Below are 19,420 nucleotides of genomic sequence, written 5' to 3'. Positions count from 1 at the left end.
TAAAACAAAGTTTGTGTATTATTTTCTCTTCCATTTGGTGTTTTGTTTACTTTTAAAGTGGTTTTTACCTCACTAAACCTCATCACACTGTTGGTAAAGCCACTTATTAGTCATTCATTAAGAGAAAGCATAATATATTATGCATTGTTTTTGGCTCACAAATGGAAATAACCTAGAGCAAAACACTTTGACTGTTCACAAATGTTCACCTGCTAATCCAATTAGGTGTTCGCCAGATCAATCAAACCATTTGTAGGCACATGGAACTTATTTTCTATCAGAACCAACAACCTGACGGAATGGGCCATTTCTTGGATATACACAAAGAATGGCTTCTCTTGGTAACAAGTGTCAGCATTTTTTTTTTTGTGATTCCATAAATATTACATGAACGATATTGTATCATTAGAATCAAATCTAATGAAAAATGATGTAAATATTTAACATCTGCCAAAACCACAATACACTGATGCGGTTGTTATAAACCTCCCTTGTGTGCCTGAATAGTACACAGAATATCTCAGGATTTAGGTAATTTCAAATGGTCGGCATGATTGCTGTTTTTTTTTTTTTTTTTGAAGAACAGTGCTTTCTGCTAGCCTAACTAAACAAGTACAGTATTAAGTATTTGAATAATACTGTTTACTTTTACGTTGTCGAAGTCCAGTTTCAATCTGTGCATATAGACGTGTTTCATGTGTTCTATTAAGGTAAATAGTAATTTCATTCAATTAAAATATATGCAAAGTGTTATATCCCCTCTAACTTAATTTGGGAGTCCAAAACAGAGTCATGAGGTGAAAACACTTTTCCTGAACTGGGTTAGAAGAAGATGTCAGGTTGAGCGGTGACCAGACATTTCTCCACTTGACTTTTTTCCCGGGTTCATGCTAAAAGTGTGACCTTAACCTATGATGAAGTTGATAAATTTCAACAATATTTGAGAGAATATGTGTCAAAACTTGAGCAGAGCAATTCCGTAATGTTGTGGGCGTGAGGATCATGCCATCCTTCTGCTTTTACTGGACTTTAACACATTAAGTCGTTACCTGTCATTGACAAAATAGACATGCAATTCATTTAATTTGGGAGGAACGGCTGTGAAAGCTCATGTTTAGTACCACTGATGGTGCTAGACAAAACATGCCATCACTGTAGCCAAAGAGTTAGATATCACGGCCAGCAGGTTTGCCACAAGGGGCTCCACAAATCAGAAATCATATGGGAAAATGCACAGACAAAGAACAGGAAGGACACTTGTTACTGCAATCATACTTGAATTCAAAATTGAATGCAAATTGCTTTTAATTACCCTGGGCAGCCTCTTTAAAACACTCTAAATGCAGGTACTCCTTGTCATTAGTTTCAAACGTATAAAATACAAGTTTACATCAACGTTTGAAGTCCTGGCAGGAAAGTATAATTTTAGTTTCATGTCTTCAGTTGCGTATTTCAACGGAAGTTCCAAAATTTCCTTTTTTTTGTTCAGTTAGATAGGTGTGCAGTATGCAGTATGTTGATAATTCACTCTGCTTTTTTGTTTGTGTAACAGTGACCTTACCAAAAGTTTTCTAATTCATCATGTTGTTACCCTCTATTTCATCTCATTTTTGATGATGTCATCCCAGCTGAGTTATCTTTTTCCTGAGCTTATCTTCATTAGAGGATCTGCCTGAAAGCCATCCCCAGGTGCAACAGCTGCCACTTTAGTCAGTCAGCCTCTAATTACGCACAGATTGCATTCGCAAATAGAATGAAACCGGTAGCACATTTGACATTTACGTTTATGTTGCATGAAAAACACTGAATATATACGCAATTAGCACTTCCAAATGAGACGTGACTCAAAGGAGGCAGGTGAAACTTGGCTTTCTTATGCCTTTCCTGGAATAATAACATCCATGATTCACCCATTGAGGTTGAATTGTATGATTTGGTTTTAATGAGAAGCCATCTCAAAATGGAAACTAAAACAAAGTCCAACCTTAAGAGAACAATTTTTACATTAAATAAATGGCATATGCTCACTGTTTTGTGCAATTTACTGACTAAAGGGCATAAAAGTGGAGTTTGTCTATAGAACTGTGACAGTTACATGTACCCAACACTTTCATTATCAGGTTATTGGCAGCCACCCAGTTAGGCAGGCCTATGTAAAGATAATAAAAAAGCCAGATTAATACTGATGATGGAACTCTATTCAAATCCCAAAATTTCGACAATTTTTCAACAAACCGGTAGGTAGTCACCGGGTTATGATGTACTTTCTGCCTAGCTAGTGCGTAGTGATTGTCTGGGTTTGTGTTTTAGGGGTATCTTTGCTTTTTCACTCTTCTTTTAAGAAAGCTGGGTCTTCCAGGTTCAGCCAAGAGTAGCAATTACCATGGAAACAAAGCCTATCATTATAAAATGAACATTGAAATGAGGGGGATACCAATGCTCTTTGGTAAAGGTATGCAGCCAAAGACCAAACCAGAACTATTCTCACAGACTGTCTTTGACCAACAGTCAAAGTCAAACAAACTTAGGTTCACATCACATAAAATTAAAGACAGTAATGTAATATATCGAGGTGCACACGTGCATTTTGTTGCAAAGTTGTTGTGTTGAATGCCATGTTTTCTGGTCTGCACCTAAATAGCTCAATGTATACTGGTCTGAGAGAGGGAGGGATGGGGTAGTTGGCGACTTGCTTATGATGATGTCAGCTGAGGCCACCAGTTGTCTTGGTTTTTAATTTTGGTTGCAAATAAAGCATTGAAACCCCCAAACCTGCATCCACTTTTCACTAATTATTGTAAGTACATCTTACCAATACATATTTTCTAATTTAGTACATTTTATACAAAGTATTGGGAAGTAAATTTTGAATTATATATATATATATATATATATATATATATATATATATATATATATATATATATATATATATATATATATATATATATATATATATATATATATATATATATATATATATATATATATATATATATATATATATATATATATATATATATATATATATATATATATATATATATATATATATATATATATATATATATATTATTTTTTTTTTAGGGGTGCTTAGTTTTAGAACCAAATTTATTACATTTTCACTATATTACAACAATGTACAATATTCCCAGTTGATTTTTAAATTGTTGGTCATTAATTGTCACGATGAATCACTCCTAATCAGTAAGGTATACAGACTCAGGTGAAAGGTCCCGTTATAATACACACACATCCAAGGTCGGTCCTCTCTATGTGGAGTTTACATCTTCTCCTGTTTACCCCATTTTCCTACCGCATCCCCAAAAACATGCATGGTGAGCTGGTTAAATTGTCTAAATTGCCCTTAGGTATGAGTGTGGGCATGAATGGTTGTCTTCTCCTGTTGCCATGCGATTGACTGGCCACCAATTAACGGTGTCCTCTGTATGATGCCTGTAGTTGGCTGGGATAGGCTCGAGCACTCTCCAAAATACTTGCGAGGATAAACGGTTTAGAAAATGAATTATTGAATATACATAATGTTTAGTGAAATTGTTGAAATTATACCTATCCCTATAAAAATATGGCATACCTTTTATCTGATCCAAATTTGGTTTGTGGATTTTATCCATGTGTTTGGTTAGAGCAGGGACAATTCCCCATTTTTTTTTTGCTCAAACCCCTTTGGGAATTTCTTTTCAAGTAATAATAACATGAGTAAAAATTGGAAATGCAACAACTCAAGAATCCAATGTTGTCCTAATCTTTAATTATGCATGTTTTACTCAAAACTTGGGTAAGGTCATTGTAGTTTCGCAATTTAAATAATTTAAGTGAACATATTTTATTCATTCATTCATTCACCTTACATATCCTCGAAACGGTTGCGGGGTTGCTGGGGTCTAACCCAGCTGTCGTCGGCCGAAGGGCAGTCTACACCCTAGACTGGTCGCCAGTCAGTCGTAGGCCACACAGAGATACAAACGACCATCCACACTCTCAATCATACCGCCGCCAGCGAGAATCGAGCTCGCGCCTGCTCGCACTGAAGTCAGGCGTGTAAACCCATACACCGTCAGGCGGGTCCATGAATTTCTGTCAAGTGAAATAATGAAGGATTTCAGGAATAATTGAATAATGTTGTTGTCTCATTTGTCAATATATGTGCCTCTTGATCTCTCTACCAATCAGACAACTTCTAAAAGTGTTTAGCTTATTCAACTGCTCTCACAGGGATTTGTTGCTGTTTGGCAGTTGCACAGTGCTGATTCCTTTAAGCTCCAAAAGTGCTGTAGGAATCTATCTCAATTTAAAAAAGAGGATTAAAAAGCATGGCGCTTTAAGGGGTTTTCTAACTGAAGACCTAACACACTAACTTAAACTAAAAATAATACATTTCACACACTGGCCAGCAATTTTATACAAGTTTTGTTCTTTTTAACTGAGACTGTATCTTCTTTATTTTTACTATATATACTGTGCTGGAGTCATATGTTTATTTAATTCAATAATAATTATTTTTGACCAGGTGCTACCTTAGCAGAAAAAACCTGAGTTCATAATTTAAGTATAAACATAAACAATTTCATTTTTTGATGAAACGGGCACTGGCTATTAAAAGAACTGTTTCAATTTTTTCTTTAAATGGCTGCATGTGAGGTAAATTTCCATCGTTTCTTTTTGTGAGGCTGAAAATTGTCTGCTCGCTAATGGTGATGATGTCCTCAGTTAATTATTATATTCATTTCATATTGCACAGCAACTTTTGGTTTGAAGGCAACTTTATAAAGAAATAGATTCTTGTCAAAATGTATGGCTGTTTTATTATTCATTACTTTTCATAGTGTAAGAAGAGAATTGCCTTTATTACAAATCAGAACAACACTTTAAAACATATTTTGTATTTTCTTTTTTTAAAGAAGGTAACATATGTTATGTGATGGTTATCGTGATAATTTTCAATATTGACTGATATTTTTTGGGGCGTTAGTGACCATCTGAAAACCATTTGTGTCTCTTACACCAGCAAAACTGAAAAAATATGAAAAACAACATAGCTAATGGATCAGATTTTTTTTTGCAATAATTTTCTTTCAGTGCCCCCCGGGGTTGAGTCCTATGAAGGATGGAAGTGGATGCTATGACCACCACATTGGTATTGATTGCTCTGATGGTTTCAATGGAGGTTGTGAGCAGCTGTGTCTTCAGCAACTGGCTCCTCTGGAAGACGATCCAACTCTTTACAACATTCAGATGTTCTGTGGGTAAGAATCAAGTTGATACATAAATGTACAATTTCATCAATTGTATTTAGATAGGAATATGTGTCGTTCGGGTTCTGTCTGATACCGGTTAATACTTGGTACTTTTTAAAATAGTTTTGGTGCTTAAACAATTCTTGAACTAATACTACAAAAAAATAAAATGAAAACAAAATACCCACGTACTTTTTCAAAAACTCTACGATTTAATTCACTGCCTTTTACTTTAATATTATGTTTGTGGAAAAGTGGGTAAATAAATGTATTTTTCTTCATTTAAATACATTTTTGAGTAAAATTCTTCAGGAGGAAAACAACTTAAACTTTGTTTCCGCAACAACAAAAAAATGCTACTACAATGCACTGTTTTATTCATAAACAGTAAAATATGTTGTGTTCATCATCCAACTCAGACGGGCGAACTACGGCCTGCGGGCCACATACGTTAGGCTTTTTAATTCGGCCGGCCCCAAGATAGCGCCGTCACGCGGAAGCCAGTGGCAGTAGGTCTGTCCACTCTTATTTGTTTTTCGTGTTTTACAGCTCTTCTATCTTTTTTTTAATTTATATTTTAATATTTCTTAATACATTCCTTTTTACTTTACTTTGTACTACATATTTTTTACTTAAATGATGAGTGATGAGTATGTTAATACTTTATTCCTTTTTTTTCTGTATATGTTTCATATGTACTGTTAACGGATGCAGTTTATTATATGTATCGTATCTTGTGCTGACCAGGCCCGTCTGTCAAATTTTTAAAACCAATATGGCCCCCGGGCCGAAAAGTTTGCCCACCCCTGCGCTAACTGCAACAGCCAAAGTAATAAAAAATGTGTTTAATTAAAGTTTTTGAAAGATAAGTTCACTAGTACATGAAAAATATTCCAATTAAGATATCGTTTCGCTATTGTGTCCTATGCAAAGTACATTTAGGGGGCCACGGCACTTAGTTCTTACAATCGTAAACAATAAATATGAATATTGTAATGATGCTTAACTCAACACTGTTTTATAGATGTATTGAGGACTATAAGCGGGGGGCAGATGGAAGATCTTGCCTGCCATTATCCGATGTCTGCTCAGACGGGGTAAACTGTGGAGACACTTCAGACATTCCGGCTAACCAGACAGTATTTGGAGACCTTTTTTACGGATATAACAATCAAACCAAAGAGAGCACCTCAGGGCAAATCCTCAAGGCCACATTCAGGTAAACTATATGCGAACTAGCCAATTATTGTTTTGTTTGTTTGTTTTGTTTTTCTAATAAATCATCACGGACAGTGTTCACAATGGCTAAGGACAGAGGTGGGGAACGTAATACGGGGGCAAAAGTAACAACTTCCAAGAACAATTGCATTTATTTATTTTTATCGTCAAGACATTTTTCTCATTTTAAGTAGGAGGGAAAAGATTGAAACGCCTGTACTGGTTTACCCTTAGCTAGTTGCAACCCAATCACAGGTCACAATAAGACCAACAATCATTGCAGCAATTTCACAACTATGGACAATTTGCACTCAGTCAGCCCACCAATCATGTTTTCGGGATGTCAAAAGAAAAAAAAACACTCAGCGAAAACACACACAGGCACAGGGAGAACATGCAAACTCCATACAAGGAGGTCAGAATTTATCTGAAATTGAACCCCTATATGAGAAATGTGAGGCGGACGTGCTAAAATTATTTTTCTTTTAAATACAATACATTTGGAAGAGAACATGACTGCATAGCTTACTTAACCCTTATATTAACAGTCATATTTTTAAGCAAAGTTATGGCTACAGTAAGTTGTTTAAATCTTGAGGAGAAAGAAATCATCTAAAAAAGTGTCCCCGTTGCATATTTAGCTCTAAAGACATCCAGGTCATCAGCCTGGTAAAAAAAAATGCAAAAATAAGATGCACTGTAGCTGGTGAAAATGTAGCATTAATATTCCAAAAATGTAAGTGTCCTGTCAGAATATTCTACCCCAGCTACTTGTGTTATTAACTTACTATTAAGTACCTATTTGTGTATAATGCCTTTCCTATCCCTGCATCCTCACCCTCTTCCTATTGCAACAAAGAAATTTCCCGATTACGGGATGAATAAAGTTATCCAATCCAATCCAATCCAATCAGCCAACCATGCATGTTTTTGGAATGTGGGAGGAAACCAGCGTACTCAGATAAAACCAATGCAGGGACGGGGAGGATATGCAAAGTCCACACAGGTGGACTGACCTGGATTTGAACCCAGGCCCCCAAAGCTGTTAGGCTGACGCGCTAACCACTCGATACACCGGGCCTCCCCCTTAAGAATATACTTACATGTATTCATATCAAATAATTATACTATAAGTATACATAGTGTGACTAATATGTTCAAGACATCAACACTACATTAAAGGAACCACATGATAACACCATGTTTGAAATATGTGATCGGGAAACACAAGCCAAAAGTATTTGGAGACAAAAAAAAAACAGACTCGCTTAAAAAATATATATTTCCCTACTTTCTTCCGTTGTGCGTGCTGGGCATTAGTGAGAAGTCTCAATTGTATATTATGTCTCACAAATACTATATTGTTTTGTGCTATCTGATGTTAGGAAGAGTTAGTTTAGTATGAGCTTTGCATTTGTTGCATTTGGACATCTTATAAGTTGTCCAAATGTTGCATTTATTTACCTCTAGTCATTCAAAGATATAAGGTCATCAATAATTCATGATTTGCTATAAGCAAGACCCTATTAAGTGACCCTTGGTTAGATTTAAAGAGTTTCAGAGGAAAGAAGGGGAGGGTGGGAGTCCATGAGGGAGTCATTTTGTGAATTCCATTTCTAAATCAGCCTCTCTCGCCCTCTATACCGTAGTCTAGTGCTTTTTAAAAAAAAGCAGTCTGGACTATAACTTTTGCTCATCCTGATGGAGATTTTCACTTGTCCAATGTGGAAACTTTGAGGGTTTTGCGACTGCACTGTTTTACAAATTTACAATCCGAAGCGGAATAGAACTACTGAGCTCTCTTCAAGTTTACCTTAACTATGTTACAATAAATCTTTTGAAATGAGAAACTACTCTGGATCACAAAAAATACATACTTTTTTTGTTCCAGATGAGTTTCATTCATTAATTTATTCATTCATTCATCTTACATACCACCCATCCTCGAAAAAGTTTGCAGAGGTTCCTGGAGCCTTACTCAGCTGTCTTCGGATGAAAGGCGGACTATACCTTAGACTGGTCGCCAGCCAGCCATAGGGCACACATGGAGACAAACCAGCCGTAATTGTGTGTATATGCAGAAAAGTGTTACGGAAAATGAATAATTGAATGAAATTACACGAGTGTCACAGTAGTTGAGTGTTTATCAGCATTTGGGTTCTGAACTTCTTGTGTGGAGTTTTCATGTTCACTGTATGGGTTTTCTCCAAGCACTCTGTTTTCCTCCCACATCCACAAAACATAATCCGATTACCACTCCAAATTGTCACAAGGTATGAGTGTGAACGTTTTGTTGTTTTTCTTGTGTTGTGCGATTGGCTGGCAAACAAGGGTTCCCACTGCCTACTGGCCATATTTCACAAGGAATGGCTCCAAGCAACCCAACACCTCCACACACGCACACACACTGGTGTCCATTTCTTGATTTAGAGTTTATAGACAAATCTTCAGTTCCCTCAATGGGAAATGAGCCGAGTATCAAAACAGTAACGTACCTCTATTCTCTTACACCATGTAATAATGCTCTATTGAGAAACTCGACAGACACTGAATGCAAGGATGTCTTTTGATATTCCTGCCAAGTCCTTCACTGCCAGTGTTTCATAAAAGCAAGCAGGGTGCCATGTTTTCTGTTCACCCACTTCAACATACAATTACTTCATTCGGGAAATAAGGACCCCGACTGATACATTATTTACTTAGCCCAAATTTCTTTTCTTAGTTATTCAGGGTGTGAATTGGTCACTTACCTGTACTAATGGTTGTATGTAACAATAATAATAATAAAAAAATAAAATAAAATAAAATAAATCACCTGTCTATGCAGACCTGGATAGATATTGCTCACTGCTCATAAATCAACTTCATCAATCATAAAATATGTTGTTCATTGTGGATAAAAGCCAACATTGAAGGTACATTTGTTTAGTTTTTTTAATAATAGATCCAGGTGTCTTTTTGGAGTTTACTGAAATCTATTTTAAACCATTTGCCAATCTGTGATCTTTTTACACTCCCCCTTTTCTATACACTCTCACAGTAGGGCTCTTTTTTCTTCTTCTTCTCAGTTTGTCTCCATACCTTTTTGATGTGTAAATTTGGAGAGTAGAAAAACTAATCCAGAAGTTGTCAAATCATGATTCGGTGAAGGTCAATGGTAACAAGTGTGTAACAGCATTGTGTCATTATTAAAATGAACTGTTATCCCTCGACATAAATTGTTTGAGAAAGCGGACAGATGGAAGGATAGCAAGAAAACCTTTCTGTGATGTCTGCTGGCATGTCTTCAAAGGCCATTTCCCTTGTGTTCTGGAGTTCCACAAAACATCTGTCTCCGTCATTCAGTTATGATCAAAAGATGATATTACTTTTTTAGATATGATATGACTTTTTAAAAAGGAGGTGGCATTTTGATCATACTTTTGAATAGGTTTTTGTCAACCATCGCAATAGTGCCCTTATTTGACTTTTCAATGCACTGATACAGACTACAATGAAATAAGACAATACTTCATATTATTGCAAATATTTTTCTACATTTATTGTTTTATGATTTTTTTCTGGGAAAAAATAAAATACATTTGGTTTAGTCACTGCAAGTTGTTTTATTTGGTCGACAAAAGCACCTCCTCATCTTATCTTATCTTTTCTGCTTTATCCGAATTTGGGTCGTGAGGGCAGCAGCTTTAGCAGAGAAGCCCAGAGTTCTCTTTCCCCAGCCACTTCATCCAGCTACTCCGAGCCCCTCCCAGATGACCGAACTTCTCACCTTATCTCTAAGGGAGAATCTGGACATTCTGCGCAGCTAACTCATTTCAGCCCCTGGTATCCGGGATTCTGTTCTTTCAGTCACGACCCAATCCGCCCGTCAATCTCCCGCACTATTTTTCCCTCACTCTTGAACAAGATCCTAAGATACACAAACTCCTCCACCTGGAGAATGACCTGATTCCTGCCTGGAGGGGGAATGCCACCTTTTTCAACAGAGGACCATTGTCTCAGATTTGGAGGTGCTGATTCTCATCCCGACCACTTCACACTCAGTTGCGAATTGTTCCAGCGAGAGTTGGAGGTCACGGCCTGATGAAGCCAAAATAACATAATCTGCAAAAAGCAGGGATGCAATACTGAGGCCACCAAATCGGACACCTCAACAACACGGCTGCGCATAGATATTCTGTCTGAGTGATGAACAGAATCGATGACATAGGGCAGTCCATCCCCCACTGTAAACTTAAAAGTGATTATTCACTCACAATTACTTAACAACAACAATGACCCTTTGAGGTGTCCTACTCAGTTATAAACAGTTGACCTGTACACATCCAAATAGTTTCATGCAGCCCTGTGGTGTGCGTTCCGAGAAATTTGAAATGAACAAAGGCCTTTAGCTTTTACCAAAAAGATGCAACAATAATAAATGGGGAAAAATTGACATCCTCTGTGCATTTTTTTTTTTTGTTGGACTTTTAGAGGACATAATGCACTACATTATGAATATCCCCAATGTGCTGAACAAACAGATTTGATTGGCCTTGCCAATGCTTGCACCTTTGCTGTGTTATATCACACTGCATGTACATGTTCTTTTGAAATCTGTAAAAAAACGCCCATGCTTATGTTCTTTTGTACTGGCACGTGAATGCCTCCCTCGCCTTTTACACCTTTTGGTTGTTGTCACCCACAAAGCAAACAATGTGTCCAGAAATGTTATTTGAGTGTGCTCTGCTAAACTCATTACTACTGGTATTGAACAAAAAATCTTAACACTCTCAGAGATATAGGCGATACAGATTGGATTTTAAAACACAGAATAGCAGCCCACCACTGAGCCAAGCAGTCTACAATGAGTGGTTAAGATCTCTTCTTTGGCCCACAATGTCTGTGGTCACTCAGTGTAAAAGAAATGAATGAAACGTTCCTTCATGTGGTAAATATTTTTAAATTACTACGACAATGGATATTAAGTCAGACTTGTGGCCGAATGGTTAGCGCATTGGCCACGTAGTTCTGGGTTTTCTCTAGGGACTCTGGTTTCCTCCTGGCTCCCAAAAACATGCATGGTAGGCTGGTTGGACAATCTAAATTGCCGCTTGGTATGAGTGTGATTGGTTGTCTGTCTCCTTGTGCCCTGCAAGATTGGCTGGCCACAATCTATACCTTGTTGTTTTTCAGACATCTTACAATACACACCCATCTTTTTTTACCAGACAAAAAAACTTTGCTCGAGGTATTGAACAGCAACTTCCAGATGGCATGGTGGTGGCATCTGTGCCAACCGAAGTCCAGTGTCATGAGGACCTTTTAGACCCTGTGCCAGACCCTGAATACCTCACAGGTAAGAAAACTATTTTTGAACTGAGAAAATTGTATCATTAAATTAATGAAGAAAAATGATATAATTAAATGCTTTTGTTTCATTATGTATAATTATTCCTTCTGGTTGTTGACTTTTTTCCTACAAGCATATGTACAGTGCATGTTCATATTATATATACTCATTCTTAATTGATTCAGAATTTCACACAATACTACATACTATAGTGGTACCTGGATATACGAGCAATTCAAGTAAATTTTCGAGCAAATAATTATCTCTAGATATGAGACAAATTTCGAGATACGAGAAAGACAGGTGGCCAAGACATGAGAGGCTGTTTAGGATTTTAGCACACTATCTTCACATTTTAGTAATATTAAACCAATAGTTATGTGTTACTTTGTTAATAGATGGTGAATTAGAAGAAATTATCCGGTTTTTGGTGTTTTTTCCGAGGGTTGGAACGAATTAATTTGGTTTAAGTTCATTTCAATGGGAAACATACGTTCGAGTTACGAGAATATCGACATACGAGCTCAGTCCCGGATCGAATTAAGCTTGTATCTCGATGTACCACTGTTTTGAAATAAGATTTGCATTTTTTTAACAATGATTGTTATTAATTTTTGTTAATTCATTATGATCATCATTGCAACTGTATTGAAAAAAAGATTATCCTAGAAGTTTTTACAACCAAGTTGGAGTCCATTTTTGATTAATTCAATGTTTTGTCCTTGATTTGAAATTCAATCAATATGAGGTCCATATGTGAGACTGTCAGAGTACAAAACCATGCCCATTTGCTTTAAAGTTCAGATGTTTGATTCTAGGTTCTTAGTCTGAACAATGCGTGTACACTTTGTATAGTACTCCAGTGGGACCTTGGCCTTCGTTTATCTGTGCAGCTTTGTTTGCCTCCCACATTTCTGTTAGTGTGAGCTCTTTGGTGGTTTACTGCATAGCCATTGGTATTTGTTTCCTTTAATAAGGGTTGTACTCAACTTCTGACCTAACATCCAAATGGATTTGCTATGCAGTCAATGTAGCATGTTGCAAGAAGCTCTCTCTCTTCCCATTCGTGGTCAATCAATGTTTTGAATCACCGAGTCTTGACCATTTATATGATTTCCTCGAGCACTACACAATGGGGGATCAGTTAGTCATTCTTTCCTCATTATAGTTAGTTACCAAAGAGTCTCTCTGGCCAGCATTTTGTTGTCCTGGGCCATGGACTCTATCTATTGTTTTATATTTAGTGTTATCACTCACCCTTCCATTTTTCCCCCGATAAAAAGAAAAATGCTACTGAAAACCAGGCATCTTATTGCTACAAAAGCTGCCTTGATATTCTGCATGTTCTTTTTAGGCAAGTTGAGGCCATGTATAACAGGCCTAACTTTAAATCTAAAATATTCACTCATCTTTCTTCTGCCCATATTGCACACCTTTTTCAATGTGTTTTTCGCTCTTAGTGGGTGATGTTAATCCTGTGCAGGTTTCGTAAAGCACACCTGGCCTGATGAAATACCTGATCATTTGGATGCACATATGTGTGTAAACTAAAGTCATTACTTCACCACTCTTTTTCCCCAAGGGCAGCATCCCTAAATAAACTCGTAATACTTATTGTCTCCCCATGGCAGACCATAAGCTCTTACAATTAATTACTTGGTGCAGCATGGAAGGTCTTGGAAGTCCTGCTTTCCCCGCATTAGAAATGTGCTGTGCATTGCCTTTGTGTTTTGTCTATGTTGCTTTCTCCTTGTGCAGCCATTGCCTGTGGTTTTGTAGCTGCTCAGACCTTATAGCAGGTTTTGTCATTTAAATAGGGTGACAAAATGTATTGCCAAAGTTGTTTATTAGTAGGAATTTTTAGGGAAAAGTGAACAGGCTATGTCATAAAAGTGCTACCTAGATCAATATGAACCTAGCTTCAACTTAAAGGGACTTAATTTTAAGAAAGTTAAATTTTGGTCAATAAAGCAATGTTTTCTTTTGTTCTGTACGGGTAAATGTAACTGACTTAAATTTTACAGAGTATCAAATTAATTTTGTAACAAGTCTAAAATTACTCCTCAATGTCATCACTATCTTATAAAAGCTCATGAAGTTGACTTTCCAGGTGGATATTCTGTTTTGTTCGCTAATCAGAAACGAGAACTTAATGTCTCATGTCTTCTGTTGTGCAGGGTTGTTCACTTTGGATTGTCTATACTTCAATGTCTTGACAGACGTGTTGTTGTGGTTACAGGCTATATTCCATTGCGTTTCGCCTCCTTTTACATCCTTGTGATGGAAGAATGACAGCCTCCTCTGTGTCATCAGTGTTCTGCATTTAATATGTCCAAGTGCATTCAGCTGCTGTGCAAGCCTGCGGCAACATTCTTGTATGTGTCTGAATGTGCTGCGCTAGTTGAATGAAAGGAGTTGACGGCTTTTGCTCAAACACACTTGTGGCGTTTGTCGGTTTTTACACCAGACAGAACCTTTGACTAATTTACACTGCGTATATCGAGTTTATCACAGTAATAGAGTTTGCCGCTTAAAAAGCTTCATACAAAGAGAAACATTTCTTCACAAATTAAAATTAATTAAGCTATTAAATGAAACAATCAATATTCAAATATTCAAAAACAATTCTCGAGAACTGTTTTTTTTGTATTGTGTTGTTGTTATATTCGTAAACTTGATGTACTCTTTCAACATTTTCATCATTTACACTAACCCATACTTCTTATGTTTGAATATAAATCAGGGTACCAAATGCTCAGGACTATAAGGTGCACTGTCAATGAATGACGTTTGGTCGCTGTTCTTTTGGTCACCGCTCTTTGGTCCCGGTTGGTCGCCAGTCTTTATACATTAGATATTAAACCCTAATCTTAACCCTAACTCTAACCCTAACGGCGACCAAAAGACCAGCAACCAACGGGGACCAAAGAGCGGCGACCAAAAGACCGGCGACCAAAAGACCCGCTACCAAAAGACTAGCAACCAAACGTCCGCTCACGATATAAGAGGCAAGTGTTTAATATTGATGATGAGATAATGTAATATTTGGTGAGAGTCATGATATAAGAAAGCTCAATAAGGCATTTAGCGTGATATACCAGTGTTGCATCCACATTCATCTATAGAACATATGACCCCTCTTATAGGAGGTCTCTCCATGAAATGATATTGTATACTCATGCGGGAAGCACACATCACTTCATAACCTTCCTAAATGTTCGCTGTGCCATTCTCCTGAACCTTTAGTCGAAACAAACCAGACTAAAAACAAAGCAGTTGCAAGGCAAACCCATTTTTTCTATCAAACAGAGAGGAACTATTTTCACTGTGAACAGTACTTAGTTTTTTTAATTAATAGATTATATTTAGATATTAATGCATTTTTAATTTCATATGTATATAAATGTAAGATGAAATAAATACACTTCTTGATAATTGTACTTATGTACTTGTATTTTTGTACAGGCGTGAAAACATGTAGAATTGTACTAATGATATGGGTGATCCAACTTTGTGGTTTTTCGATTATCGTGGCTAGGTCTGAGCTACATTATTCGCAAAATTTGAGAGATTACTGTATTCTTTTTCTTGCCAAAAGGCTCTGTCCTCCTTTTAGCCCTTGGGTCTTCTGCTTTTACTGTGGGACACAATGATTAATTAGATTGTACTGCCCTTTGCAAACATCCCAAGATCATAATCTCCTTTGGTGCAGATAGTGTAAGAACCTTACATTGAAGTGAGTCAATCGCAGATTACTTTTAGAGGTTCACATTTTCTTAGTGTCACAGTCACACAGTGACTAAATGGTAAATTAACACACACTGTCAAGCATTAGTCAGGTGAGTGAACCATTGGACCATTACTGATGGCCAATTCCAAGTCAGATAAAGTGTAAGTGGAAAAACAATCAAGACATGATTGTGGCAAGTTTAAATACTAGTATTTGTTCATAAACAAACTGGGATCTATTTTATTTCAGTTGCCCAACATTAATATTAAAGATAATTAAACCAATGATATCAGACACATAATTTCATAACTTTATTAACTATTATGTCTACTCCTTATATAAAAATATTAAACATCCACTTGCTAATCTTTTTTTTCCCAGAAAACTTTATCTATATGAAAAAAAATGTTTTTATTTTCTCTCCCACTATAACATTCTTAACCCACAATAGGCCCAACAATAGACAACAATAAACATTTTAATCTGTGTAATCCGCTCAGGTTATTTTGCGCAATATTTTAGCTGTTCCCTGCACTGTCACTATTCCATACCTTAACGTGCTCCTTTTTTCTGATGTTGGCTTCATCTTATATTACCACATTTATCACCATCATTTCTTCTGCTATCGGCCAGATGTTTTTCAGTCTGGAAGTTGAAGACACACAGAACCTTTGCTTTGTTTTTTCTCAGCCACCCTCTGTGACTTGGTATTTCCATACAGATCGTGTATGTTTCTGTATACTATCCCAGTCACTTAGTTGTCCCTCTCAATGTGTGTAATCCACCTAGCATCGTATGCCCCGCTAAAATGGGCTGGACAATCTTCGGACCACCTATTAATAATCTGCTGACTAATTTGCTGTGCTCGTTCTTGGCTCTAAAGGCCTTGTACTATCGACACAGTTCATATTAAACGATCAATACTCAATCATAAATGAGTTCACCTAGCTTTTAAAGCACGGTAATCAGCATCTCAAATAAGACAAGAGCAGTTTTTACAATTTCAACATTTAATTGGTTATATAAAATGCATGCTTGACTCGTACCATGAAACTGGGGTTGTTGATAAAACCTAGAACACAAAATAGACAATGTTATCAAAATCAATTGTTGCAAAGTCCTTAACGGTAGCTGCCATATCTAGTATGTTCTATGACCTCTGCTGCTGCTATTTTCTATGACTGCTTTGAAGCCATCGGTTCCAAAAATATTGATATGGATCTCATTGTTACAGGATATAGAGTCCCTATAGTGTTGTTCTTTTCTCAGCATGGGCTCTTGCAGTCTGGGTTTTTTATACACTAGCTTAAAGAGAGGCTTCTTACATGGAAAAAAAGCCATGCATGCCACTCCGCTGCAGTGTGCACAGTATTGTGGTGCGGGAAACAGTCACCCCACTTTGACTCTTTAATTCTTAAGCCAAATGCTGAGGACCTGCAAGGCATTTTTTGTCAACCTTTCTCATCAGGTGACACTCATTTCCAGGTGTTGAATTGATGTGCGAAAGCTATATATTTTATAAATGACTTAATATAAACTGGTCGTCATAAATCACTTTGTCATTCTTCAGTTTTTCAAGGTCAGTTGTTTGTGTAGATCATATAAAGTTACATTTTACTAAAATGTGAGAGAGTGGAATCAGGTACAACATGTAATATATTTCTGATTATTTGAGAAAGCTGCAATTATATATTTATTTCGCCATGTATATGCATGCTTTTGAAACATAATATCCATAACTAAATCTTTGTCTCAACAGCAGTCAGTGCAAAGCTGTGATCAGACTGCAGGCATATCTGATTCCAATGTGTTCATTCTCATGTCCAGTTTTTAAGGCTAGCTGTTCAGACAAGTTATTTTTTTTGCAAGTGTCCAAATTGGAATTGTTCCTGTTCAGACTGGGCCACCATATTGACCGATTTAACAGTTTATCAATGGCAACGGAAGGGTCTAGTGTGTTTAGTGTTTGAAGGAAACCAACATTACTATACCATTCTATTTGCCAGTATACATCAACAAACAGTGATTATTTAAGTATATTGCAATTGTTTTTATGCCCCTCCTCAATATGCTCCAAAATATCCCTCCAATAATGAATAAAAAGGCCCCTTTAATTGCCCTGCCCCACTTTTGTTATTGCCATCTATTCATTCATTCATTTTCAGGAACGCTTTGTCCTCACTAGGATTGTGAGGGGTGCTGGAGCATATCCCAGCTGACTTCAGGCCGATCGCAGGTCAAAGGGAGACAAACAACCATTCATACTCGCAATCATAGCTAGGGCCAATTTAGAGTGTCCAATCAGCCTACCATGCATGGTTTTGGAATGTGGGAGGAAACCGCAGTACCCGGAAAAAACCCACACAGGAGAACATGCAAGCTCCACTCAGGTAGACCGACCTGGATTCGAACCCAGGACCACAGAGCTGTGAGGGCGACGTGTTAGCCACTCATTTGCCGGCCCTATTGCCATTTATAATTTCATTATACCACTGTTTTGTACTTCATTGGTCAATACTCGTAGATTGTAACTAACATTAACAAGCACAACTGTTCAATTTTTTTTATGCCTCACAAAATACTTTCATATATTGACTTGATTAGATACATGATCCCAACAGACTGACGACATAACACTAATCCTCCTTAACATTTAGCGTGCTCCATTAGAGCTCACAGTCACGCTCAGACGTCACTAAAGTCAATTCCCGTTTGAGCTGTTCAGATTGAGAAGCGTCGTATCCATATCGGATATCAAACTACCTCCTGCATGTTGTTTCAATCTGTCTTGCAGAAATCAGATTTCTGTGACTAGTTAAAAAAGGAGCCACCAACTTTCAAGCTGGATGGCCTAAAAATCTGATTTTTGGCCGTCAGTTCGAACAAAGCCTTATTAGCGGTGAAAAAATACAAATGTAATTCCAATACGTGCAGCGTTACAGTGTTCACTTTAGACCAATTACTAGGGTATTCTGTCGGACTACATTGTACCCCAGGTTGTGTCAAATAATGTCCAAAGTCAAACTTTTTTGATTATGAAGGCGTTCTCTGTTAAATGCCTTGGACAAACACGGCTGAGCAGTTTGAAAAGCTTCCATTCTTTTAATCAATCGCTCTGTTAATGGATGTAATGTCCATATTTTATTTTTGTCGGATATTCTTGTTCATTTAAATACAGAACTGAGGAAACTGTTTATGCTTTGCTTATTTACGTTTTTCTTTTTCCTTTGATGTTGGGACTGATGAAGGTAGATTGAACATGAAGGTCAGAAAGGTGCAGTAATTTATTATTTATTTCATTTATTCTTGTGGTGGTTACTGCTTCGCAATAACATTTCCTACTAATTTATAACTGCCAGACAATTCATCTGAAAACTTTGATGTTGGCTGTAAATTTGCCTGAATCATCTTCAGTTATACAAACGGAAAGTAATGCTAAATTTTAAAATAATAATAATAATAATAATAATCGGACATAGGCTTTGTCATTTTCATTGACTTGACTAAAGCCTAATTGTAATCATACCCAGCTGCGTATGACGAAATTGGCAAATTATTTTCAAATCTTGGCGACTGTAGAAAAAGTTGCCTTGCAGGTGTTAGTAAATAACGAACGACACCAAACTAGAGAGCATAGAGCCGCTGCACCCGTGTGTGCCACCGTCTTGGAAAAAAAACTGTTATATTTTCAACGTAGCATGAAGAAATTCACAGGTTAGAAAAAATAAGGTTTCTTTGACCCCGAAGTTATACCGCATAAGGCAGGGGTGGCGAACATGTGGCTCTCGAGCCATGCATTCTGGCCAAAATGCTCTTTGCTTCTTATCACATTTTGTATATATTGTGGCTCTATGCCTCATTTCATGTTTCTCTTATTTTTAT

At 37.0% G+C, this 19,420-nt stretch overlaps 1 protein-coding gene across 8 annotated transcripts in view; it reads left to right on the top strand.

The window, feature by feature from the left end:
• The window catches only part of astn1 (astrotactin 1), a 199,055-nt gene that overhangs the window by 78,604 nt on the left and 101,031 nt on the right, over window positions 1-19,420 (top strand). For all 8 annotated transcript variants that reach the window (XM_077724197.1, XM_077724196.1, XM_077724192.1 and 5 more), the window contains exons 13-15: window positions 5,101-5,267; window positions 6,283-6,477; window positions 11,687-11,814. In XM_077724197.1, the coding sequence (XP_077580323.1) occupies window positions 5,101-5,267; window positions 6,283-6,477; window positions 11,687-11,814 (490 nt within the window). The remainder of the gene's footprint in view (window positions 1-5,100; window positions 5,268-6,282; window positions 6,478-11,686; window positions 11,815-19,420) is intronic.

Source organism: Stigmatopora nigra, chromosome 9, assembly GCF_051989575.1.
Source record: "Stigmatopora nigra isolate UIUO_SnigA chromosome 9, RoL_Snig_1.1, whole genome shotgun sequence".
NCBI classification, from domain to species: domain Eukaryota; kingdom Metazoa; phylum Chordata; class Actinopteri; order Syngnathiformes; family Syngnathidae; genus Stigmatopora; species Stigmatopora nigra.
The sequence above is the reverse complement of the archived record's forward strand: the minus strand, read 5'-3'. Positions and strand labels throughout refer to the sequence as shown.